At 44.9% G+C, this 24,227-nt stretch overlaps 6 protein-coding genes across 12 annotated transcripts; 5 read left to right on the top strand and 1 right to left on the bottom strand.

The window, feature by feature from the left end:
• The first annotated feature begins 560 nt into the window (after positions 1-560).
• On the top strand, positions 561-2,363 carry cth1 (cysteine three histidine 1). The gene is made up of 2 exons (XM_086131934.1): positions 561-577; positions 1,290-2,363. Exons 1-2 carry the CDS (start codon positions 561-563, stop codon positions 2,119-2,121), a joined length of 849 nt encoding a protein of 282 aa, XP_085988060.1. The 3' UTR covers positions 2,122-2,363.
• Positions 2,364-2,936: 573 nt separating this feature from the next.
• Positions 2,937-7,741, top strand: taf6l (TAF6-like RNA polymerase II, p300/CBP-associated factor (PCAF)-associated factor). Of its 2 annotated transcripts, XM_086105274.1 has the most exons (13): positions 2,973-3,091; positions 3,824-3,873; positions 3,960-4,117; positions 4,253-4,339; positions 4,418-4,568; positions 4,643-4,693; positions 4,757-4,851; positions 4,918-4,992; positions 5,101-5,321; positions 5,736-5,868; positions 6,256-6,384; positions 6,493-6,980; positions 7,159-7,741. In XM_086105274.1, the coding sequence occupies exons 3-13, from the start codon at positions 3,971-3,973 to the stop codon at positions 7,496-7,498; spliced, it is 1,917 nt and encodes a 638-aa protein (XP_085961400.1). In that variant the 5' UTR covers positions 2,973-3,091; positions 3,824-3,873; positions 3,960-3,970; the 3' UTR covers positions 7,499-7,741. The 2 variants fall into 2 exon arrangements, with proteins under 2 accessions (XP_085961399.1, XP_085961400.1); XM_086105273.1 differs by lacking the exon at positions 3,824-3,873 and having other exon boundaries at positions 2,937-3,091.
• Positions 7,742-8,620: 879 nt separating this feature from the next.
• On the top strand, positions 8,621-12,192 carry fis1 (fission, mitochondrial 1). 4 transcript variants are annotated; one of them, XM_086105269.1, is made up of 6 exons: positions 8,621-8,728; positions 9,509-9,641; positions 9,720-9,796; positions 9,897-10,002; positions 11,545-11,592; positions 12,000-12,192. In XM_086105269.1, the coding sequence occupies exons 1-6, from the start codon at positions 8,684-8,686 to the stop codon at positions 12,188-12,190; spliced, it is 600 nt and encodes a 199-aa protein (XP_085961395.1). In that variant the 5' UTR covers positions 8,621-8,683; the 3' UTR covers positions 12,191-12,192. The 4 variants fall into 4 exon arrangements, with proteins under 4 accessions (XP_085961395.1, XP_085961397.1, XP_085961394.1 ...); XM_086105271.1 differs by lacking the exon at positions 12,000-12,192 and adding an exon at positions 11,681-11,795; XM_086105268.1 differs by having other exon boundaries at positions 11,545-12,151.
• A 745-nt stretch (positions 12,193-12,937) lies between these two features.
• On the top strand, positions 12,938-15,926 carry cldn15a (claudin 15a). Its single transcript, XM_086105267.1, has 5 exons — positions 12,938-13,292; positions 13,380-13,544; positions 15,256-15,337; positions 15,422-15,529; positions 15,609-15,926. Exons 1-5 carry the CDS (start codon positions 12,938-12,940, stop codon positions 15,703-15,705), a joined length of 807 nt encoding a protein of 268 aa, XP_085961393.1. The 3' UTR covers positions 15,706-15,926.
• A 495-nt stretch (positions 15,927-16,421) lies between these two features.
• dnajc3b (DnaJ (Hsp40) homolog, subfamily C, member 3b) lies at positions 16,422-21,337 on the top strand. 3 transcript variants are annotated; one of them, XM_086105258.1, is made up of 12 exons: positions 16,422-16,650; positions 16,745-16,855; positions 17,057-17,181; positions 17,259-17,555; positions 17,678-17,859; positions 17,936-18,055; positions 18,122-18,227; positions 18,911-19,031; positions 19,129-19,261; positions 19,543-19,691; positions 20,489-20,655; positions 21,120-21,337. In XM_086105258.1, exons 1-11 carry the CDS (start codon positions 16,566-16,568, stop codon positions 20,632-20,634), a joined length of 1,575 nt encoding a protein of 524 aa, XP_085961384.1. In that variant the 5' UTR covers positions 16,422-16,565; the 3' UTR covers positions 20,635-20,655; positions 21,120-21,337. The 3 variants fall into 3 exon arrangements, with proteins under 3 accessions (XP_085961384.1, XP_085961383.1, XP_085961385.1); XM_086105259.1 differs by having other exon boundaries at positions 16,423-16,650; positions 17,259-17,333; positions 17,412-17,555; positions 20,489-21,337; XM_086105257.1 differs by having other exon boundaries at positions 20,489-21,337.
• Positions 21,040-22,396, bottom strand: naa38 (N-alpha-acetyltransferase 38, NatC auxiliary subunit). The gene is made up of 3 exons (XM_086105264.1): positions 22,309-22,396; positions 21,662-21,806; positions 21,040-21,573 (listed from the first exon to the last, which is right to left on the bottom strand). Exons 1-3 carry the CDS (start codon positions 22,342-22,344, stop codon positions 21,449-21,451), a joined length of 306 nt encoding a protein of 101 aa, XP_085961390.1. The 5' UTR covers positions 22,345-22,396; the 3' UTR covers positions 21,040-21,448.
• Positions 22,397-24,227: the final 1,831 nt, after the last annotated feature.

Raw genomic sequence — 24,227 nt, 5'->3', positions numbered from 1 at the left:
TTGTCCCTATTTTTTCCTTCCTTTATTATTTTATTCATCCTTGTTTAACACCTTGTTCTTTCTTTCATTCTAGCTTTCTTTTCCTCCATCCATTTTATTTCCTTCCTTGCTTCCTTTCGAACAAAACTTGTATCCCTTTATTTCATCCTCCGCTTAAATTTGTTAATATTGTACTGCACTACCAACTGTTGGCCAGGCTTTGGCGTTCTGGAACGCTCACGTGACATTCACGCGGGACTTCTGAGTTCGTGGCCAATTCCAAAATAATTATATTAAAACGGCCATTCCCCGATTAAACGAAAAAAAAAGTAATTATTCTCGTTCGCGGGAGTCACTGGTAAAAAATAAAATAAAAATCGGATCATGAATCGCCGTTTCATGCAGCGCGTGACAAAAACAGCGCACTTGGTTGGTCCACCACCCCCACGTGACCTTTTCGCACACCAGATCCTAATTTGTACTACGGCGGGAGCCTTCGCTTTAGTTTTCAAAAACAGGCGAAGTTCACCGTTCTTCTGCTTGTGACTCTATAACAGAGCAGAGTGGAAGTTTTCGCGTCCATGTTAGTTCCCACCACGTAACATTTTGTCGTTCCTTTGTTTTTGAAAAGGTTCTTTGAGCGCCTCCTCTGCTTAATTTCGAGGTCTCACCAATCAACAGCAAGTAGCCGCGGCAATGATTGAGGTAAATCACCCCCCCCCCCACACACACACACACACTCTTTAACTTAAGATCTATGACAAAGCAGTATTTTAGTAAATCGCAAATTTAAACATTATTACTTAAAAGCTAAAGCAAGTATCTTCTTGAACCAATAAAAGGTTAATGGGGTCTGCCACTTGCGATCGGTCTAACACGAAATAAATTGAAATGTTGAGGCTGCACACTTTTTTTTCCAATAATACAAACGTTGCCTGTCACAAGATCGTTGTTTGTAATATTTAATAAGACTTTTAAAAAGAAACAAGTTTAATATCACAGTTTCAAAGGTTTAAAATTGTTTTGCATTATTTTATGCTTTAATGTTTGACTGGTGTGTGCATCTTGGCCACCAGAGTGCAATACAATACAGTCCTGCAAGCAAAACGGAAGGACACCGTAAGCTGCAGTAATGGTTGTCTTTTTTTTCAGAGGATAAATAATACATGCCTGAGTATTTTCTGTCTCCATGTTTTGCTAACGTTTCTGTTCAAATAAAAGTTGTTCAAAGGTTTGTATCTACGATATATATCAATGCTAGTTTCGTTTGGCCATCTATTGCCTTTTACATTTCGTTAGCATTAAGCTAGTTTTCTGTGGCAGGCGAGCAGTGACTTGCTCCTTCCTGTTTACCACGACGAGGAGCTGGTAGCCAACCTGCTCTCCAGCGAAGAGACGAGTGGTGACGATGGCGCCCTTTCCCTGGTTGAGGCCCTCATCCCGGTATTGGACCCCCCCTTCCCCCAACTCCCGTGGGTGTGCTCCACCCGCTACAAGACAGAGCTGTGCGTCCGCTATGCCTCCACGGGCTCCTGCCAGTACGCTGAGCGCTGCAGTTTCGCCCACGGCCTGCGTGACCTCCACGTACCTTTCCGCCACCCCAAGTACAAGACGGAGCTGTGCCGCAGATACCACATGGCAGGCCACTGCTACTATGGCAGCCGCTGCCTTTTTGTCCACGGCGCCGCCGAGCAGCGGCCCGTGCCGCAACGCCCCCGCCGCAGCGTGCCCTGCCGCACCTACAGCAACTTTGGCATTTGCCCCTACGGCAAGCGCTGTAACTTCCTGCACGCAGAGGACGCGAGGAGCAACAAAATCACCCCTAACCTCCCTAGGGCGCGGAAACCCCGGGAAGCCTTCTGCCGTACCTTCAGCACTTTCGGCTTCTGCGTGTACGGCACGCGATGCCGCTTCCGACACGTCGTCCCCTGCATGGTGAAAAGCTCAGAGCCCGGTCCGGGCAGTGCGGGCCCGGCCTCACCTGCTTTGGAGTCCCCGTCGCCATGCGCCTCCCCGCAGACTCAAAACGCCTTCACCTTCTCCAGCCAGCAACTCGGCGACCTGCTGCTACCTCTGGCCTTGCATCTGCGGCAGATGGAGAGCAACAAGGCCCGTGACATGTTCGAACAATATCAGTCTTGAACTCAGTATTTAAGGTTTTCTTTTTTTTTCTTCTTTTTTTAGCTGTGTAATTTTTGTAACTTTTTCGATCACATTGCTTTATTTTTATTTTTTAAAATTTTTATAAGTAAGCTCGGTCATGTGTTTTTCAACCATAAGTAGTTGGGCTGTCCGACTGAAACGCAAGTGTAATATAAATTTTAACTGTTGTACATACTGGCAGGAATGACTAACATGGTGTGAATAAAATGATTTTAAGACGACTTTTTCGTCAAAATGGGCCCTTCAGTGATGGTTTTAGTCAGATGCTTTTAGGTGTATGGCTTTTTTTTTTTAAACAGCTGTACAAGAGTCCATGGATTTTTTTCTTTCCCAGGGCAAAAGGGGATGCTTGACTGATGCATAGAGGGACTTTAAAATATTTTCTAAATATATGTAGTACAGTATCAAATAAAATGGTGGGTCTTAACTTGCACAGATTTGTGACTGGAATGGAGCCCCGCTTAGCCCCGGTGTAGCGCTATTCTGTAGCTGTAGAATTCAGATATAATTTGAAAGTACTTTAAAAAACTGAACCCAAACGCTACTTAGGATGTCTTAATGAGTGAATGGCCCTTTGTTTTATAAACGTTAGTTTGTGTGAACTAGCACGGGCTGCCGTTTCGTTTAGACGTAACTGCATGTCGTGGATTTTACTTTGACATTCACACAAAACTCCCTTTCATTCACATTTTGTTTGCAGGGGTGGTGTTTTATTTCGGGGGGGGGGGGGGGGGGGGGTTTAATCAGGAAAAAAACACGGGTAGAAAAACTCGAAAAACACGAGACGTGTCCGAAACTGTAGTCCAATTGTTTTATATCGAAGCCGGATTATATCGACTTCCTTCCTGTTCAAATGCGAACTTGACATGCTATGTCGGAGACTATCTCGGTCTCGCAACGTCCAAGAAAACCTTTCACGTGAAATATTGATTTACCTCAGTATTATAAAGTAAGTAGAAATTTGGAGTTGGGAATAGTTTGCATTTTCGATTTTGTTTTTAAAGCAAGCGGTTATCGTCTTCTGTTGTCGGTTGGTTTTAAGCTAGTTTTCAGGTATTAGCATATTACCGTCCACCAAACCCTGTTGGCAAAATGCTACAATTCAGTAAAAAAGGATCATAACATAGCCACGCGGTGGAGCAACTGCACGCTTTTGAGTTTTAGTCATATGCGATGTGTTTTGAGGTTAATTCGGGGTAGGCTTCGTCACGTTTCCCCCTTTCACAGGTAAACTGTTGGCTTTTAAAATGTATAACTTGACGTGTGTTCATCTCGGGAAGCGGGAACAAAGCATGATTTGTTTTTAAAATCACAATTTTAAACTCATTGGAATATACAGCCATTCATTCATTTCGCCTGGCATAAGTTAAAGAGCTCTCAGGTCATGTACATTAAACCAAAAAAAAAAAATCACATTTTTGTTAAGGCAGTTTAAGTGATTAGTCTGGCTGAGAAACTCAAATCTTCATATGCTCGGGGAAGATGTAAATTTAGCCAGGGTTGTTCGTGAAAATTAAGGAGAGCACTTTCAGAACATCTGTAGGCCTTTTAATTTTAAGGATATTTTAAGTATATTTTTACCCACTGAAATCAATACAAATGCCACTCATTCATTCCAGCCCTCTGGAAAATACAGTACATATATTTGTCTTATGTACGTGGAATGTCACCTCTCTTGCAGGGAAGGAGCCCGAGCTGGTGTACAGAATTACATCAAACATTAATTTGGATGTAAATAAACAGTTTTTCCTTGCTAGTTTTTAACCCCCCCCCCCCTAATTCACCACACTGAACTCACTCGGCTGCTTCATGTCAAGAGGTGAAGCAGATGGCGGAGCGAGAGGAGCGACGCTTCGCCGAAGTGTCACGGGAGTCCATCAAGCTCATGGCGGAGAGCGCCGGCGTGGAGCTCAGTGACGACGTGGCTGCTCTCCTGGCTGAGGACGTCTGCTACAGACTGAGGGAGGCGACGCAGGTGAGAGTATTTGCATGCCAGGTACACTTTCCAGACCTAAAGCTCTGCTGGTGGTGATGATGATGATAAGTGAAGTTAAAACATAATAAATACTGGATACACAATTAATGATTTTTTTAACCCACAACACAACAGGGCAGCTCTCATTTCATGAGACATGCCAAGAGAAGGAAGCTGACAGTGGAAGACTTCAACAGAGCTCTGCGCTGGAGCAATGTGGAGGTATATACATTCATTTGTTGTGTATATACAGTACATGTGTGCATCACTCCCATTAACCCTCAAATTAACCTTCACAAGGCCATCTGTGGTTACGGGTCCCAAGATGCGCTCCCTTTCCGCTCGGTGAAAGAAGGGGAGCTTTTCTTCACAGAGGAGCGCGAGGTCAACCTGGTCGAGTTGGCCTTGGCCACCAACATTCCCAAGGGCTGCGCCGAGACCATGGTTCGAGGTACATTGTTCCCTTGTGATTGATTGATTTTGGAAAGCCGCTTTCAAGTCCCTTAATTGTTGTTGTTTTGCCAGTGAGCGTTTCCTACCTGGACGGGAAAGGGAACGTGGAACCCCAAGGAACGGGTAAGACTCCTTGACGATTGAAACGGTGGCCGCTCACTGTGACTAACCACCGTCTTTTCAAAGTTCCCTCAGCAGTCCAGTCACTGTCGGAGGACCTGTTGAAGTATTACCAGCAGATCACACGGGCCATCCTGGGAGACGACCCTCACCTTATGAAGGTGCACATCGCGCCTGACTAGCACTTGGTTGCAAACAGCTCCAATTAACCTCTGACCTTCTTCCAGGTGGCTCTGCTGGACCTGCAGTCCAACTCTAAAATTGCTGCCTTGCTTCCATATTTTGTTTATGTCATCAGTGGGGTAAGCGTGCCAAAAACCGTCAACCCAGCTTGTGCATGTTGTTTTGTTTAACCGAGATGGTGGCTTTGTTTTTTTTTTTTTTTTGGTTGGGGTTTTTGGTCTTTGTAGGTGAAGTCGGTGAGCCATGACCTGGAGCAGCTCAACAGGCTCCTGCACATGGTGAAGAGTCTGGTCCAGAACCCCTACCTGTACCTGGGCTCATATGTGCGCAGCCTGGTCTCCAGCGTCATGTACTGCATCCTGGAGCCTCTGGCGGCCTCCATCAACCCGCTCAACGACCACTGGACCCTGAGGGACTACGCCGCCCTGCTTCTCAGCCACATCCTCTGGTAGGTGAACACCCACAGGGGAGACGTGGTTTCAAGGACCCCTCCCGCCCCTTGCCCACTTTGCTCTCAGAGGGTGGTACCTGGGAACTAGGTTACAGTGAGTTGAGGAACTTCATTTTGACAAAAATAATGCTCTGCTGCCATCTTGTGACTTTTTGATGCCAAGGAACAATGTTGAAGTAAGTTGAAGAGCTTCATTGAGACAAAAGTAGAGATTTGCTGCCACCGTTCCCTTTTGGTGTCAAGAAACTATGTTGAGGAGTTGCGTGAAGACTATGAAGCGCTTTTTGAATTATGATGAGAATGAAGTTCTACATATATTTTCCTCAAATGGTTTTCTGAACCACCTGTTTTAGGACCACAGAGTTTGGCTAACTGTTGTCAAAACATGTCGTCATGGTGTCTTGGTTCCAGGACTCACGGTGATCTGGTGAGTGGGCTGTACCACCAGATTCTGCTGTCTCTTCAGAAGGTTCTGTCGGATCCCGTCAGACCGCTGTGCTCCCACTATGGCGCCGTCGTGGGCCTCCACGCGCTGGGATGGAAGGTAAATACCACCCCAGGTGCATTTTTAATGCCAGCATTAACAATCCTGCATTTGTTTCATTAATTGAACTTTTTTTTTTCTTGGGTGGGAGGTGTTCTAAAATTGGTTAGGTAAAATGTATTTATTCATTTTGCTCATTAAATAATGATTTATTATAAACGGCAACATGAAAAATATGTCCACTCATCATCCATTTTCTATGCCAGAATATCACAGTCAATTTATTTTAAAGATAAAGTCCAGTATTCACATTCGAATAGTTGTTGACCTTGTCTCTGAATGGGGTGAAAATGAATTTTAGAGAAATGTTTTGCTTTTATTCTATGAAGTAATTGGTTGGTTTATTGCCACATAAATAAATAAATGACTGACTAACCTTTTCTGCAGGCTGTCGAACGAGTTCTTTTTCCGCATCTTCCTGCCTATTGGGCCAACCTGCAGGCTGTGCTGGACGACTATTCAGTTTCCAACGCTCAAGTCAAAGCAGATGGACACAAGGTCTACGGAGCCATCCTGGTTAGTCCTAAATGATTCATAATCAATTCGAAAATGGCTTTTTATTTACCACACAAAGGTGTAAAACCCCCAAAGTGCCACATTTAATGTCATTGTGTTGTCCTGTAGGTGGCAGTAGAGCGCTTGCTGAAGATGAAGGCGCTCTCCCTGTCCCAGCCAGCAGCCGACGCAGGCCCCGGCGCCCATTCGGGGTCGGCGGCGGGCGTTTTGGGCTACAGGGTGAGCTCGCCAGGTCTCAGCCCGCCACCAGAACCTCTGTCTGAGGCCGCCCTAGGCATCGCAAGCCACCTTCAGACGGGTGGCGCCGGCTGCCCGTGGGAGGACTGGACGCCGGTCCCGCTCCCCGCCATGTACTGCGAGCTCTACTCCTTCTTTGGGGATAGCCTGGCCATGCGCTTCAGTACTGGGCCCGGGTTCGGCGGTGATCCGGCGCAGCCCGGCGACGCCAGGAAAGACCCCCCCGGGCCGGCCTCCAATCACAACACCGCTCGGAAAATGCCCCAGCTCACGGCCAACCTCAACATCAGTCCCAGGCAAGATGGAAGTCCCCGGACCGACCCGCCCCCGCCTAGCCTGGCCGCCACTGGATGCGGAAGGTACAAAGGCGAAAATTCCCTAAGGGTGGAGGCGAGGGTTGCATTTGCATTTTTTGGAAATGGGGGTCACTGCATATTCCTAGGGGGATATCACACTTTATTAAAAAGTTTCAAACAGAAGCTTGTTTTTAAAAAAAAAATTTTTTTTTATTAGTTTTCTTTCTCCTCTTCGTAATAGGGCGGTGTCCCGGTCCTCGTCTGCCTCCGTCCAGCGGTCGCGATCGTCCACGTCGCGTCAGGGCCAGCGGCAGGCAGGTCCATCTCGCGACGTTTTCCCCAAAGCTCGCTTCACCTCGCCACAGGCGGGGCCCCTCGTCTTCTCCTTCCTCATCAGCGGCAGACAAATGGGCCGCAGTTGCCGGGGCCGCCGCCCTTTCCAGACCACCTTTGCCCTCACGCCAGCCCCGGCCGCTGTCCCACCGCGCGCCTATGCCCACAAACTGCCCGTTATCGGTCGGGTGGGAAAACCGGTTCGCCGTTGGTCGCCCTCCCACTATTCCCTTCACCTTCCCCTTTAGTGCCAGTTGTCACATGGATGTATGCACTTTTTAATTTAATTTTTTTTCATGAAACTACAGAACCTTGCCTTTGACAGATATTTCCAAGTGGGATTTTCCCAAAGCAGCTCCATTCATTTTTGTTCTATTTTTTTTTTTTTTTGCAAACTTAGTTGGATACTTGCTTCTTGTGTCCTCTTTGAGAGAATACATGTTCAATGATGCAGATTTTACATACAGTAATAAAAAAACTAAACAATGTGAGTTTGTGTGTGATATTCATTCAATTTCCTATTTGTGATTCCCTGCAAATGACTGGTGAGCACGTCGACCTCACAGTGCAGAGGTGCAGGGTTCGATTCTCGCTCCGGCCTTCCTGTGTGGGGTTTGCATGTTCTTTCCGTGCCCGCGTGGCTTTTCTCCGAGTACTCTGGTTTCCTCCCACATTCCAAAAACATGCATGGCAGGTTAATGGCAGACTCTAATTTGTCCCTAGTTGTGAGTGTGAGCGCGATGATTGTTCGTCTGTATGCCCTGCGATTGGCTGGCAACCAGTTCAGGGTGTAGCCTGCTTGCTGCCCGGGGACAGCTGGGATAGTCACTGGTACGCCCGCAACCCTTGTGAGGGTTAGATGATGGATGAATTTAATTTTGTTTATTAAGCAATTTTTTTGTCTTATAAATACAAAAGAATATACTAAAAAATGCATTTATAATTTTTTAAGTTCAATTTGTATTTGGTTATATCAAATCCCATAGTATCTAAATGTTTCCACTGTTTTGTAATTAAGACTACAAATAATGCATGCTTTTTTTTTTTTGTTCGGATTTGATTCAATTCATAAAATGCAAAATATGATTTTAGGTGATGTTGTTTTGACATAGTATACAGTGCAATCCCATAAACCATGTGCGTGTGCTTTTTTTTATATATGAATATATTTTTCCGTTTCGCCTTCACCTGGCTTGACATCAAACGAAACGTGACTAAAGATGGGCGTGGTCAAATGTTCCATATAAGCCAACAATGAGGCCGTTTGACCGACGTATTCAATTATTTCATAAATAATACAAATAAATAAACTGAATACACACGTCTATCTATTTATATTTTTATTCGTACTTTATTCCACTGTGGCTTCATGCTGACGTCCCAGGTGACGTATCTAAAGAGAGGCGTGATGTTTGCGTCCTATTTCCGCAAACATGGAGGCCGTGTTGAGCGATGTAGTGGCTCCCGAAGACCTTCTAGTAAGTTCCCCCTTTGTTTTTAAAACACTTTTTTTCCTCCATCTCGTCGTTCGACAGCTCGCAATCCGATTTACAGACGTGCGCGGAACCCCCTTTCTACCCAGCCATAGGCGAATAGTTTTAATCCACGGCGAGTAATTTGTCACGTCACATAGGTAGCTAATGCTAAGGTTCCTTTTAAAACTTTGACTGGCCTGTTAACACTGTCTTTGATCGACACTTCCATCCAACAAACTCGTATCTCTATATATGTTTCAAATCGAGTATAATAACAATAATAATACATTTTTTCAAGACACCCAAGGACACTTTACAATAACAAAAAACACAAAACAATACGGTTTGTTTGTTTTGATACTCATGAGTATCCTCATTCTACAGCATAATCTTTTTAAAATGAGTATCTTACAGATGATTGGATTTCCCTAAAATGACTAAAAATACCATCTTTAAACCCGCCTCAAAACTCACTTGCATTCTTTGGCATTTGACTCAGCATGACTCAGTTTTGATCTTAGCTTTACTGTTTGGTGCCTACTCCCTTCTTTGTTACTGATTTATTGCTTTATTGTTGTATATATTAGTTGCTCCATGTACAGCACTTTGTATGCAGCGATGGCTGTTTGAAAGTGCTCTATAAATACAGTTGAGTTGAGCTGAGCTTCCTGACTGCATCTTTTTTCCTGGCTCAATTTGAGGCAGCTGCAATACCGTTTTGATCATGTGTAAATCGCGCCTGAATCTAGTGCCTTACTCCTTCATTGTATTCATTTTTTTCAGAAATTTGAGAAGAAATACAACAATGAGCTGGCAAAGGGAGCTGTTTCCAAAGAGACTAAGTTTGAATACGCTTGGTGTCTGATCAGGAGCAAATACACCGACGACATCAAGAAAGGAATTGCGTTGTTGGAGGGTGAGTGTTGCCAAGCACATGGGTTCTGTCTCGTTTCCATCGCGTTCCTTTCACATTTCGCGGGTTGTTTTGCTCAAGAACTTGTTCAGAAAGCCTCAAAGGACGACACACGCGACTTCTTCTTCTATCTTGCTGTGGCCAACTACCGACTGAAGGTGAAAAGCTCGACCACATCACTCATGTTCTCTTGGAACATGTACACGATTAATTAAGGAGTGAGCAAAAGTAATGGACATTGTGCATCTCTGTGTGTAGGGGTACGAAGAAGCCCTGAAGTACATCCGCATCCTCCTGAAGAACGAGCCGGGCAACAAGCAGGCGCTGGAGTTGCAGGCGCTTATCGACAAGGCTTTGAAAAAAGGTGAAATTGACCCGTTTGAGGCGATGGAGTATGAGTGTGGTTTTGCGTGATTAAGATAGTGACTATGTTCTAACAGGGAGTGTGAGTGAGTGGACCTGAGGGAGTGAGCGTGAGTATGCAAATGAGTGAGTGTGTGGGTATCTGGCGATGCAGGCCTGAGTGTACGTGTAGTTAGAGTTAGGGCATGTGAATGAATGAGTGAGTGATGTTTGCGTTTTAGTGGGTGCAATTGCAAATGAGATGGCGAGTATGAGTGTGAGAGTTAGAGCGTGCGAGTGAGCGTTTGGGTGAGTTTTAACGGGTGTGAGTGAGATTGTGACACTGCAGGTGAGTGTGAGTTGGTGACTGGGTGAGAATGTTTGCGATTTTGCGCCTGAGTTCGCTTGACAGTGAATAAGTGAGAGTGTATAAGAGTATGTCTGTGTGAGTTGGAGCAGCTGATGGCATGTGAATTTTAGGTCGTGCAAGTCTGAGTGAGTGCAGTTGTGTGTTTTTAAGTCAGTGCGTGTATGTGAGTTTGAGTGGCATTTGTGTGAGTGTTATGCGCCAGCGAGAATGTGGGAATTAAGTATTTATTTATTTTTTGGGCGTGTGATATTTAGAGTTGGTGCAAATATGAGCCAGTGAGTGTGTGCCTTTTGTGAGTGCCTGTGCACAGCCACTCGCTGACCCCATCCTGTTTCCTAGATGGCTTGGTCGGCATGGCGATCGTAGGGGGAATCGGGCTCGGCGTGGCCGGTTTAGCCGGGCTCATCGGCCTGGCTGTGGCCAAGCGAGGGCCCAAGTTTTAACCGCAACCTTTTTCCTCTCCCCTTTTTTTTTTTTTTTCTGGACTGCCATTGATTGATGTATTCTCATTTGCATTGACATTTACATTGACCATTGATCGCCAGCTTCCGCCTGTGTACATAACAAAACAAGCATCTAGCCACGCCTTTTATTTATCATCCAATTTATTTTAATGCTAATCCACTGAAAAGGGAATGTTCTGTCAAATGTCCCGACTTTAACAAGCTTGTTTTCCCCGGATCGTCAATAAATGAGAAAAAAAAAAGAAGGAAAGTGTTGACTTGAGTCACCTGTTCTCATCAAACAATTCCGTCCTTATCGCTAGCGTCGCACGTCGTTCCCACTGAGTACATCGTGATCGTAACGTGCCGCCGTTGATGGCAACAGGAAAAAACATGTCAGAAAGAAAAATACAACTTGGCCTAGTTGGCTGACCTTGTAATTGTCTTGACTCAAAGATGAAATCAAATTTGTCAACGTCGTTTTACAACGCCATTTTGTGTGTGTGTGTGTGTGTGTGGTTATCAGCCTCGTGGTGTGTTACTCATTAACTCGGCTGACAGCAGCACCGAAACTCCCAAGGGACTAACGAATAATTTGCCGTCATAAAAATATTTTGTGTGTGTCCATTAAATCACACTTGTGAGGTTTACCATGATAAACTTAACTGGGGAAAAAAAATCACAGCGGTATTTGTTGATTATTTTTCAGGTAATTTAAAAACAAAACTTAGCTTGCATGACTTCTTTCCAGGTGGCACGGTTGGAGACTGGTTAGCATGTTCGCCTCGCAGTACGAGAGGTGCAGTGTTCGATTCCGGCTCCGGCCTTCCTGTGTGGAGTTTACATGTTCTCACCGTGCCTGCGTGGCTTTTCTCCGGGTTCTCCAGTTTCCTCCCACATTCCAAAAACATGGACGGCACATTAATGGAATACTCGAAATTGTCCCTTGGTGTGATTGGTTGTTGGTCTCTGTGTGCCCTGCGATTGGCTGGCGACCAGTTCGGGGTGAGCCCCCCCCCCCCCCCCAACTGCCCGAAGACGGCTGGGATGGGCTCCAGCACGCCCTTGACCCTCATGAGGATGAAGCGGCTCAGATAATGCATGGAGGGATTTGTTTGGATTTGAGATTTGTGTTACTATTTCCATTCAAGTGCCACATTGAAGTGTGTGTGTGTGTGTGTGTGTGTGTGTGTGTGTATACAAAAGATTTCATTGAAGTCATTTTAGATATTTTACAGCTCTGTGTGTCACACTGTGGGCTTTGGTGTGAGTTTCCTCTCCCCTGCACGTTTGCTAAAATTGAGGAGCGGGAAAGAATGCCATCACAAAGGTCTCGGCTTGCCCAACATGCCTCCTGTGTTTGTATGTCACGATTAATGAGCTGGCTGATAGCGTGAGGGAGGGCACCGATAGTTCACCAAGGTGACACCCTTTGCGGCAAAAACAAAAGCAGATCCCCACGTGGCGGCCTAAAAATGATTTTGAAGAGCGCCTGACTTGATCTAAACGAACACAGTGACGGCGGATCTCTTGATTATTGTCCTTCAAGTGTCATGCGTTCATCATCCCAAAATGACTTGCAAGTGCGTCCTGCCCCATTGGGAATATTTATCCCCTGAGCTGTTTACGAAGCAGCGTCAACTACCTTTGTTTGGGGGAAAAAATTATAGATCTATAATTGTATATATATATATATATTAGAATTAGCATTATTTTAAATGAAAGAATCAAATTTATCGTTTAAAAACAACTGCGTCATTTTATATTTAAACCAGTGGAAAATTTCTTTTGCCATAAGGTACAAAACAGTGAGACAGGATAATAAATAATAAATCATTGACATGATAATGGATAGATAGACAATTTTACTTTTTAGATTTCAATTCAATAAGAGTGGATGATTTGTTGTTGTTTTCTTTTAAATCTGGTTTTGTTGCTCGTATTTTTTATTTTATTTTTTTAATTTTCCCATCTGACCCCAGTCCCCTCCAAAAAAGGGGGGCATAGTTTATGCTCTTGCTCGTGTGACCATTGGACTCTGCGTGAGCTGATAAACACCTGCTACGTTTCAGGGTGTTAAGTGGTAGCGGATTTGCGTGCGTGCGTGTGTGGAAATGGGCGGAGAGAGCAGGTGATATAAATGCATGTCTTCGGCGAGCGTTCATACTTCTCCTCCAAGCCATCGCAGCCGATGCTTGGATTGGCCTCGCCGACGTCCGGACGTCGCTCGCTGCTCGTCGCTTTTGGAGCTTGAGGGTGGGCGGGGTGGGAGGGGTTCAATCATGGATCCGATTGTGGAAGTGGTGGCGTTGTTTCTGGGCTTCCTGGGTTGGGTGATGGTCGGGGTGGCGCTACCCAACCGCTACTGGAAGACGTCCACGGTGGACGGCAACGTCATCACAACGTCCACCATCTACGAGAACCTCTGGATGTCCTGCGCCACCGACTCCACCGGCGTCCACAACTGCCGGGAATTCCCGTCGCTGCTCGCTTTGAATGGTAAGTCGGACCAGGCGAATGAATGAATGTTTTTCTTTTCTTTTGCAAAGATCGGGTAACCTTGTGATGTCGCCATCCCCTTCCCAGGTTACATCCAGGCGTCCCGTGCCCTCATGATCACATCGGTGGTGATGGGCGCCTTCGGCCTGGTGGCGGCGCTAGTGGGCGTGCAGTGCTCCAAGGCGGCCGGCGACAACTATGTGCTCAAGGGTCGCATCGCGGGTGCCGCCGGCATGCTTTTCGTGCTTCAAGGTGGGCCGGTGCCTCTCAATACTTACACCAAGTACTACCTCAAAATAAAATACACTGAGACTGAGGTTTGATTTTGCTCTTTTCAATTTTTTGCAAACATTCATTGTCAAGACCCCACCACTCTCCGCTCCGGCAGTTTTCCAAAATCACGGGTTTGTGCTCACGTGCGTTTGGTTGTAAGGATGCCATGGGAGATTCATTCACAAACTTACTCCAGACTTCTTTTTGGCCATTAGAGGGAGCCCACCAACTTAGTGAATTGTTGGAGCCTTGGTGCATATTTGACATGGCAAAAATCTTTTGGCTGGGGATGAGCGTGTCCCGATTTTGATCTATCGAGTACTCGCGAAGGCCGCCCATCCCAGCCATCGATACTTGGGGCAAAAGAATCCGACATTGAGTCCTCCTTGCCAGTAGTTGTCACGACACTGCGATAATTTGACGCTTTAGTGTCGGTTCACAATTATCTGTCCTTGTGTTAAATTAAATGTCGGGTATTAAAAGTACTCGCGCTAGCAGTACTCAAGAGTAAATGCTTGTACTGGTACTGGACCTATATTCTTGACTTGTGGTTTCACATCTGGATTTTGGGGCCGAAGATATGAATCGGTTTGCAAAACTCTAGAAATTTACAAGTTGGAACGTTTCCCATCGTCATTAACTCCTGGCGCCATCAACGAACCCAGTTAAAGTGAGTTGATGAGCTTCATTTAGCCGAAAGTAATGTTTCGCTGGCATCCATAGGCTATTATAAACGTCTCATTTATTTATTTATTTATTTTTACGCCAATTCAGTGAAATTGAATCATTTGCCCCAATGATCCGTTACTGGGAATCGCTGCTTCAAGGTGAGCGGCGTGGGGGGGTAGGGGGGCGGCATCGTCAGGCACGGCTGCTATAAAGCACCTGAAGGACAATAAAAGACGCGCTTTACAACTTATAAAAATCAATTCTTCCTGTCAAACTTTGGACTTGTTTGGCAGCCGCTGTCTCCTTAATGATTAATTTGACAAAATGAGTTTTGTGCACAATGGCGGCATTGTTGTGTAGAAATTGCATGAAATACTGAAAAGCTGATGCTGAACTGCTGTAGTCTAGAAGTAGGATTGGAGAAAAAAAATATATCGACATTAGAGACGGTACATTAGTAAACTTCTCCAGTAATTTGGGAACCAGCAGAATTGTGAATGAGCCGAATAAGAAACAGTTGCGTTGTGTTGAACTTTTTGTTTCAAAGCGTCTGCATTTCATCCTTCAGCACGGTTAGTTTTATTTTATTCCATTTTTTTCTTTTTTCATGTGAAATGCGTTTGAATCTAATCGTTGAGTTTGAGGTGAATTTCTTCAATTTTGCCACAAACTTAAATTCTCTGGAATATTTTGACATAAGAATGGTTTGAAGCAGTTGAGAAATGTGAAATTTGAGGTACAATTGTAACTTTTCTTGATGAATTTCAATTATTGTTCTTAATGATGGTACCAGTAAGAATTCTGAGACGGTTAAAAAAAAAAAAAAGCCTAATGTCCTGATTGAGCGGAACATTTTGACTTTGAAAATTGTTGAAGCGCCTCATCAAAATATGAAAAAAATTAGCAGATGCAATTTGTGTACAAATTCCAAGTCTTTTTCCATCATCAGTGTCCTCAATAGTCATGTATATTGAATGTCTTCTTAAAGGGTTTTTGATACATTATTATTTATTTTTAAAAGGTTTGTGCACAATGGTGGCAGTGTCCTGGTACGCCTTCAACATCACCCAGGAATTCTTTGACCCATTCTTTCCCGGTACCAAGTACGGATGACCCAGCACGTGTGGGGGTGGGGGTGGGGGGGAACCAACGTTGCGCACCCTGACTTTGTGTTTCTGCCATCGCAGGTACGAAATCGGTGAGGGGCTTTACATCGGGTGGTGCTCGGCCGTGCTCGCCATCGCCGGGGGGGCGTGCCTTATGTGCTCCTGCAGGATGGGCTCGCAGGGAAAGTAGTAAGTGCTGCCCTCCCTCTTCTGTACCAGAAAGCCATTTGATTTCATCTTAACCTTTTTTTTTTTCTTCATTCTGTAGTCCTTTGCCTCATCAAAGCAGAGGTACCGTTTATTCTGGACCGGCCCGGACCAGAAGTGTGGCTGCCAGCACATATGGGCGGAATGCATACGTTTGAATGGAATCTATGTTTTTATACTCGTGATTATGTTTTCTAGTCCAATACGACGACGAAGCATTGTTTTGTGACATTTTGTACTCCATTTTCTGTGAGGTTATTTATGTCAAATATTCACATGTACTTACTATGCAATGGATATCTGTTGATTTGATTCTCGATTTTTTTGTACATTTTTTTTTGTTACCATTATGCACAATAAACGTTCTTTCCATGTTGAACACTGTGGTTTGGGTTTTGAGTCATTTTATCATTTGGGTCATCCAAAAGCAAATTCAAATAAATCACCAATAACAATAAATGAACAGAAGCAAGGAATTTTTGTCAAGTTGAACGTTTTGATGGACAACAATCGCATTTGACATTTCTCTGTTAACTTTACTTTCTGGAATAGAAAATGCTTTTTGTTATTTTTTTAAGCGTGACCTCAACGTCCAATGAGAAAAGGCCGCGTCCCTAACCGGATGCGGATGTGCTGGTGCATGGACCAATTATGTTAAGGGGTTGGTGTGGAGGGCGGGGTCGTCAAATATCACATGAAAAGCTATATGAATTATTTTTCCGTGGATTTATGAGTTATAGCCGTTCTTTGGTCGACTGAAAAACACTTATAAATTGGATTTATTTTTCATTTTCATTTTTTAAATTGTTTTATGCGTAACTGCGTTAAAAGCGCTATGATTCTTGGGGGAACCTTTGGAACCCGAGTGGTGTTTTCCATACGGAACTTAAGCACAGACGGAGCGTAAATGTACTGTTCTCGGCTTGTTGTCTCCTACGAGGAGAAGAAGCTTCAACTGCAGAATGGCGTCTTAAAGAGTTCGACTTCGAGTTTCGTGTGTTACTAAACCATCGCCAGTATGGATTGGGGACGCCTGACTGGACTCAGCGGGGTCCTGTGTTCCTTGTCCCTGCTCTCTGTCATCATGGACCTACAGCTGGACGGTAAGGCGGTGCAGGTCGCCCTGGTAACTTGTTGGATTGTTTTTTTGTTTGTTTGTTTTTTTCTCTTTTCAAAGACGACCATGTTGTGTTCTAGGCGTCTTGGGGGCAACTCGAGGCGAGATTGAGTATCACTTGGAAATGGGCCGCAAACTTTTGGCAGCCGGTCAGCTGGCTGAAGCCTTGTCCCATTACCACTCTGCTGTGGGTAAGCTGAACATAATCACTCATTAAAGTCCAAAGCAAGAGTCTTCGAAAAAAAATTGAAACATTTAGAATGGTTTAAATACACTGAGAAATGTTGAATTTGAGGTGAATTTATTGCATTTCAGCTGATGTGAAATGGATAATAATAATTGATAAAATGCCAAACGTGAGACTTGAAGTTGGCATATCTTGGTGTGACCAGATGTGGATTCGAAAAACTACCTGACGTACTACAAACGCGCCGCCGTGTTCTTGGCCATGGGCAAGTCGCGATCTGCCCTCCCCGACCTGACCAGGGCCATCCAGCTCAAGCCCGACTTCCTCGCCGTGAGAAATAATAATAAAGTCAGCCTCGCCTCATGTCGCATTACTTCCTTCCTGAATGTCTTTTTGTGCATTCCCAGGCCCGGATGCAGAGGGGGAACATCCTTCTGAAACAAGGCAACGCGCAGGAGGCCCATGATGACTTTGAAGCTGTGGTGAGCACAGCACCAGGTTTTTGTCCTGGCTTCAATCGAGGGAGTTTTTGTACCTTTCTTGTTTTTCTCGCTCCACAGCTCCGGCCGTCTCCGGATCACGCGGACGCATTGGAGCAACTGGCAAAAGCCGAAGACCTGGAGGAGCTGCAAGAGGACGTCCGGGCCGCATACCACCAGGGCAACTACGGCGGCGCCATCTTGGCGCTGGAGCGAGTCATTGAGGTACGGTGAAAACAGGGTTCCGAATTAGGCTGGGCTCAACCCCACTCACCCATTCTGAATATGCTTTCTTATCTTAGGCTTGACCGTTTATTCGTTAGGATAATTCTCAATCTCCACGCTAGATCTCGCCTTGGGATCCCGAGATGCGGGAGCTCCGCGCCGACTGCTACATCCGCACCGGGGACCCGCAGAAGGCTATCCAGGACCTGGCGCCCACCACCCGGCTGCGCAACGACAACCGCGCCGCATTCCTCAAGCTCAGCCTGCTGCATTACAGCCTGGGGGAGCACCATGAGTCTCTTAAGTGAGTCTTCCCCCCCCCCCACCCCACCCCAACCCTACCATCCAGCCCACACATGCTCTTCTTACCTTGTGCGCAGCCAAGTCCGAGAGTGCCTGAAGCTGGACCAGGATGATAAGGATTGCCTGGGCCATTACAAGCAAGTGAAGAAGCTCAGCAAGCAGTTGGACTCGGCTGAGGAGCTCATCAAGGCGGAAAGGTGGGGTACAAAGGCGCTTCTCACCCCCAAGGCTTTGCTTCATTCAGACCTTGCGCTCACCTTTAGGTGCCAGGATGCCATTGAGAAGTACGAGGGCGTGATGAAGGCGGAGCCACATGTGCCACACTACACCAGCCTAGCCAAGGAGCGGATCTGCTTCTGTCTCGTCAAGGTGAGACGCTGTCTTGCTCTACAGTGAGGTTATTTGACGACCCTGCGATTTTGCGAGTGCTCCCGCATAGAAATGATGGAAGAGTCCACTGTGAGAGACAAATCAATGTCAATATTTGGTCTGGTCAAACCTTTCCTGTGGTTCTTGACCAGGTTTGCACACAGCGCAGCAGGGACTGTGGCGCAATCCGCTACACAGATCTTCTCGAGATCTGTCAGGTTTTGGGGCTGTCACTGAGCAAAATGGCAGGATGGTCAAATACTTATTTGCCTCATTGTTACCTAGGTTGCTTTATTTATGTATTTGTTGTGCTTTCGTTAGTTTGTTCAATCAATTGATGAATTAGTTTTAAAAAATGATGGGTTTTGTACAGCTGAACTAAATTCCGTTGAGTGGAGTCAAGTTAAATTGAGTTGGGAAAGTTGATTTAAAATAAGCTAATCAAAATTTAATTGACTTTGTAAAAGGAAGTTCATTTGAGTTGGATTATGTTTGGTGGAGTTAAATTGCGTTTGTTTAAATCGAGGGGAGTTCAGATAAAATTTTGTGAAGTTGAGTTTGTTCCGTTAGAATTGAGTTGAATTCTATTGCGTTACATCAATCGCTGTTACAGTAAATGGAATGAAATTGAGTGAAGTTAAATAAGGCGATAGGGCTAAGTCAGAAACCTGGTCATTTTCCAGGTCAAGTCAGCCACGGACGCCATCGACGTGTGCTCCGAGGCGCACCAGAGGGACCCCCGCAATGCCAAAATCCTGCGCGACCGCGCCGAGGCCTTCATCCTCAACCAGGACTATGAGAAAGGTAGGCCCCCCACCACTGAGTCGCGAGCTAGCTGCCCCCACAAGTCGGCGCTGACTTTGACTTGGATTTTTTTTTTCCCTCTTCCCCACCACCGCAGCCGTGGAAGACTACCAAGAGGCGCAGGAGTTTGACAACGACAGCAACGACATCCGAGAAGGACTGGAGCGAGCCCGGAAGCTGCTTAAGCTCTCTCGCAAGAGAGACTACTACAAGATCCTTGGAGTGAGCCGGTACTGTGTCAGCATGCACAAAGAACCATTCGTATTTGCATTCAGGCAGAACGATTTAGGGGGTGGAACGGAGGAGGGGGGAGGTGTCCTAATTTCTATTTATTTATCTTTTTCTATTTGGTTTAATTGCCTTTTAAATTTTTTTTTTATTTTTTTACAAGCACATGGAATAATTTAATCTGTATTACAGTCAACGATATCTGATTTATAGCTGCCTTTATAATGTTGTGTTGCTCTTTGCCCTTCGGTCACTGGTTGACTTGTGGAGCGCTTTTTTTCAGGGCGGCCAACAAGCAGGAGATCATCAAGGCGTACAGGAAGCTGGCGCAGCAGTGGCACCCTGACAACTTCCAGTCGGAGAACGAGAAGAAGGAGGCGGAGAAGAAGTTCATCGACATTGCGTCGGCCAAGGAGGTCCTCACCGACCCAGGTCAGGAAACCTCTTACAAAACAAAACAAAGAAAACCACACTGTGTCACAAACTCGTTTTGTCAATATGAGCTAGTGCACGCCCCCTCGCCCCCTCCCCACCATACGATGTCACATAGATTTGATTTTCAGGTTGGTTAGGCTCGTATGCTAATATTGGCATACCTTGCGAAACAACACATTCGAATTAGTGTAGGTGAGCTAAATCCAGTTGGGTTAAATTGAGTTGAGTGGAATGAGGTAAAGGGACCGGTAAATTAAATTGGATTATGTAAGACAAATTCATTTGACCTCATCAAAGTTGACTTGATTAACTTAATTTGAGTGGGTTCATTTTGGGTTGAGTTCATTTAAATTTGTGTTCCGATTAATTGGGTTACATTCAAGATAGTTTAAGTTCATCGGACGGCAGCCGTACAAGTACTCCATGAACCTCGGATGAAAGTGATTTGTTTGCGTTGAATACAGTACTTGAACGAAAAGTAATTTATATACCATGGGTTCATGACGGTGTACGCGCTTGATGCATGGCGTTGATGCATTGTCGATTGTTTGGGTTGTTCCAGATCACAAGTAATAAATCAGTCGAAACTAGATAGCACTTTTAATTGCTGTGCCACCATTTTGTGGCATCAGCCAATTGCAACACCCTTTTTGGGGACGTGTAAATTCACATTGTCATGATTCACAGCAGAATATTGGACTGAATATTTAACTGGATAAGCAGCCGGTCCAGACTTGACAGTTTGGATCAGCAACTCAAAAGTGATTTTTTTTTATCCCCCCTCATGTTTTCAGAAATGAGGCAGAAGTTTGACGCAGGCGAGGATCCATTGGATCCGGAGAACCAACAGCAGCAGGGCGGCGGACACAACGGCCACGCCTGGCCTTTTCCCTTCAACCCCTTCGAGTCAGGAGGCAGCTTCCACTTCAAATTCCAGTAAAAGACTCTGTGCCCAGTCACGGTGAGGACTTTTTGGTTCAAACAAAAATGGCTGACAGACTTAAAAACTGCAAAGTTCACTTTGTTTTGCCCCGAGGAGGTTTTCTTTTCTTGTTTTTTTTTTAAACCAATTTGCTCAAAAGACTGACGTCATCAAACGGAGAACTGAATGACAAGTATTCTCTTTTTCCTCATTTCAAAATGTGCACTTTTATTTTCATAAGCACTCTTTTCTGATCAAAGGCTGTGTGATTGCAACTCATGCCAAGCTGAAAGTGTCTTAGGAATATGACTGACGCTTCAAAGTACAGTGAGAGGCGGGATGTTGGGCCGATTTACTCGGAAAACTTCGAAGTTATGGTAGCGCTGTACTAATTTCTTAAAGAACACACTATTTACACTGTAATTTATGAAAGAGAGCATACGTTATTTATTGAGATTGTTTTGTTTGTCTTTTTGCATTTTTCTGTTGCCAATCTCATGCAGGGGCTCAACTGTATGAAACTGATCCCCAAAACAAAAATGTTACTGATGACTGCATTGTACATAAAAAGCAAGTTGGAGCCGATCCCAGGTGGAAACACCCTCGACTGGCTGCCAACCAATCGTAGGGCAGAATAAAATGCCCCCCCCCCTCGACTCTTCCTTCTATAGGGATAACTGGAGTTTTTGACTGCAAAAACAATAAAGCTCCATGTTCTCAATTCCTGTGTTTTCTTCTGAACTCCTGAGACTCCACTGAAAAGACATAACAATGTATTATATTGAATTCCAAAACAAAAGCAGAAGTCCGTTCTTCATAGTGCTTTCATTTCCTAGTGGTTCACGCCGAAAGCTTGAGTGTCGTCCAGAATGTCAGCCTCAGCCTCAATGGACACAACATGGTGACCTGGGATCATGGCCAGGCCCAGAACTCGGGGTTCACCCTGGGAGAAAGTGTCTTAAGAGAAGGAGAAGAAAGGGTAAAAAAAAAAAAAAAATCAATAAACTGCCAGGCAACCTTGCTTAAAGCGTGCCACCGTGGTCACCTTTGGATTTAAGGAACTCCTGAGCCGACCCGAGGATTATGTTACAGTCCCGGTCCGTGCAGAGGAAAAGGCCCACCAAGGTCCGGCCGTCAGTCATGCGGATCCTCATGTTCTTGTTCAAGAGACGCTGGAGTTTCTCCCTAGCCTGGGATGATGACACGTCACGTTGTTCCAGAGGTACAGTACAATTACGTTTTATTTCACTTGAACATACGTTTGTATCTAAATATTTACAACTGTTTTTAACGGTCATTATGGCAGCACGCTAAGAGTTGATCTTTTTTTTTTTTTTTAGGTGGCACTTGGTTGAAAACGTGAGAATCACCAAGGTGTCAACCTACAGGATTTTCTGATTGGCTCAAATCCACGTGGCGACAAGTACTCATGTTTAGTTGGTTATGTATTAGGAAGTGGATCTCCTTGACAATTGGCCGTTGAAGATGACAATGACGAGATACAAGCCGTAATGTTAAAAGGTTCATTTGTCTTTATTGACATTAACCTGACCGCAAATTCGTGAGCGACAAAATTGCTCAACGCTCGAGTGTCGCTTTTCGGGAAGCAGACACGCGTATTCGGGTTTAAACGCCAAACTATAAACTTAAAAAGAATGACCATAAGAGCGTAAAGAGACGAAACAAGCATACATGAGTAGACGGTCCGTTTTCCTCGATTGTTGCCATTTGTGCATTCTTCTTCTGTGGCTTGCCGCCGGAAGTATTTGTCACAGAGACATTTTCTACGCAACACTTGATCAACAGTGACCCTCCGTGGTCATGATAAGTACTACGAAGTGGCTCTTGAATGAATTTGCCTTTCGGAAGCACGTTTTGTTACGTTTAGAACAGCTGAACAGTCTTTAACGTTATTCACCATGATGAGAATTTACCACTTCATTATTTTATTCTTAATTGAATTACTCGAATTTACTACAGTTACAAATCGTCAATTCATGTCATGGTTGTCTAGTTGTGAACCCCCTTCCTCCCTTTCCTACAATCCTTGTTTCCTCCTTTCTATTCTTTCCTTTCTTGCTTCTCTTCTGTTATTCCCTCTATCATTCCTCACTTCCTTGCAGCCTCTACTCCTTTCTCCTTTTCATGCATCCTTAAATCCTTCCATTCGTCTTTTCTTACATCCTTCTATCCTCTTTTCGCTCATTTCCTTTCATACCATTCTATTTTAGCCTTTCATCCTTCCTTCCTTTTTACTTTCTCCCTCTTTCTATCTTTTGATACATTCCTCCCTTCCATCTTGTTCTTCCTCCCTCTAGTCCTTCCTACCTGCCTTCATCCCGCCCTTCTTTTTCAAGTACCCTTCTGTTTCCGTCTTCCTTCGATCAATATCTTCTTTACGTGACTATTCTTATTTCCGTTCTTCCATCCATCCTACATTCTTCCTTCGATTGTCCCTCCTTTCATACGTCATTCCTTCCCTGCCGTTCTTCCTTCCACCCTCCTTGCTTCCTTTCATCATCCTATATTCGATCTTTCTTTCCTTGCTTCGATCATGTCATCCTTTTTACCTCCTTCCTTTCATACTATCTTTCACTATTCCACTCCTTCATTCATCCTTCCCTCTTCCACTCATGGTGGTGTCTATTCCAGCTGACTTTGGGCAAAAACTGGACTACACCCTGAACTGGTTGCCAGTCAGGCACTCCCTTCATCCATGCATCTTTCATCCCATCCCTTCCATCCTTTCACCCTTCATCACTTCGTTACACCATCAGCCTCTTACTCCTTCCACCCCTCCTTTCTTCCGTGCTTCTCTTTTTGAAACATCCTCCACTCTTTCCTGCCTTCCTCCATCTCACCCTTTCTTCCTTGTTGATCTAATTTGTGTTGTATTGTTATTTTTGTTATTTTGACTTCAAAATGGCGCCGCGTGAGTGGCTGCCTTTCCAGCAGCTCCTATATTTTGTTGTTCTACTCCTTCCTTTCATAACATTGCTGCTGTGAATTGGGAATTTCTCCATTGCGAGACTAATAAAGGTTTTCTTCTTTTTCTTCTTCTAATTTAATTTAAAAATACAGTATGTTGGCTGTTTCAGCATACAAGCATGTTAGCTTTTTATCCCCTCTCATTACAAAGACCACCTGAATACATTCAATAACAAAGACCGAAAGCCACCAGATTTTTTGGGCCTTTTTTCTCATTCTCTTTTCTTTGTTTTTTTTTTTTTTTTTACCCAGTTCCCCACATCGGACTGCTATCTTCCCAAGCAATTGTTAGCATTTAATCAATTGCCATTTCATCCTCTAACAGACTACAATCCTCACCGCAAGCAGTTAATTTTTTAAGCAATACAATCTGATGTAAATCTGGGCATGGCTGCGGCAGATTTTTTTTCTTTGCCAGCCCCCCCCCCCCACTTTTTTTCTTTCTCTCTTGAGCCCAGCGCGCGCACGCACACAAAAAATCTTTTTTTTAATCCAATGGTGGGGGCCATGCTTGATAGATTTGCTCTGCAATGCAGAAAGTGACACCACAAGTCTGAGGATAAGAGGGGGTGCACAGATAGCCTTCGTACGAGAGGGCTGGGGTGGGGGGGCACAAACAAGTA

Source organism: Hippocampus guttulatus, chromosome 2 (genome assembly GCF_054856545.1).
Source record: "Hippocampus guttulatus isolate MCC_2025c chromosome 2, RoL_Hgut_1.0, whole genome shotgun sequence".
In the NCBI taxonomy this organism is placed as follows: domain Eukaryota; kingdom Metazoa; phylum Chordata; class Actinopteri; order Syngnathiformes; family Syngnathidae; genus Hippocampus; species Hippocampus guttulatus.
This window is presented reverse-complemented; position numbering and strand designations above follow the sequence as displayed.

Bases quoted from the DNA above. Each gene is read 5' to 3' on its own strand.
- taf6l (XM_086105273.1), top strand. From the start codon at position 3,971: ATGGCGGAGCGAGAGGAGCGACGCTTCGCCGAAGTGTCACGGGAGTCC. The intron at 4,852-4,917 runs GTGCACATCGCG...ACCTTCTTCCAG, and splicing joins ACGACCCTCACCTTATGAAG to GTGGCTCTGCTGGACCTGCA. The intron at 6,385-6,492 runs GTTAGTCCTAAA...GTTGTCCTGTAG, and splicing joins AGGTCTACGGAGCCATCCTG to GTGGCAGTAGAGCGCTTGCT.
- fis1 (XM_086105268.1), top strand. From the start codon at position 8,684: ATGGAGGCCGTGTTGAGCGATGTAGTGGCTCCCGAAGACCTTCTA. The intron at 8,729-9,508 runs GTAAGTTCCCCC...CATTTTTTTCAG, and splicing joins TGGCTCCCGAAGACCTTCTA to AAATTTGAGAAGAAATACAA. The intron at 10,003-11,544 runs GTGAAATTGACC...ACTTCTTTCCAG, and splicing joins CGACAAGGCTTTGAAAAAAG to GTGGCACGGTTGGAGACTGG.
- cldn15a (XM_086105267.1), top strand. From the start codon at position 12,938: ATGTCTTCGGCGAGCGTTCATACTTCTCCTCCAAGCCATCGCAGCCGA. The intron at 15,338-15,421 runs GTACGGATGACC...CTGCCATCGCAG, and splicing joins CCATTCTTTCCCGGTACCAA to GTACGAAATCGGTGAGGGGC. The intron at 15,530-15,608 runs GTAAGTGCTGCC...TTCATTCTGTAG, and splicing joins ATGGGCTCGCAGGGAAAGTA to TCCTTTGCCTCATCAAAGCA.
- dnajc3b (XM_086105258.1), top strand. From the start codon at position 16,566: ATGGATTGGGGACGCCTGACTGGACTCAGCGGGGTCCTGTGTTCCTTG. The intron at 17,860-17,935 runs GTGAGTCTTCCC...CCTTGTGCGCAG, and splicing joins GAGCACCATGAGTCTCTTAA to CCAAGTCCGAGAGTGCCTGA. The intron at 18,228-18,910 runs GTGAGACGCTGT...GTCATTTTCCAG, and splicing joins TCTGCTTCTGTCTCGTCAAG to GTCAAGTCAGCCACGGACGC.
- naa38 (XM_086105264.1), bottom strand. From the start codon at position 22,344: ATGGCAACAATCGAGGAAAACGGACCGTCTACTCAT. The intron at 21,807-22,308 runs GTATGCTTGTTT...TCATCATCCCAG, and splicing joins AAAACGGACCGTCTACTCAT to GCTAGGGAGAAACTCCAGCG. The intron at 21,574-21,661 runs GTGACCACGGTG...CCTTCTCTTAAG, and splicing joins GGAGTTCCTTAAATCCAAAG to ACACTTTCTCCCAGGGTGAA.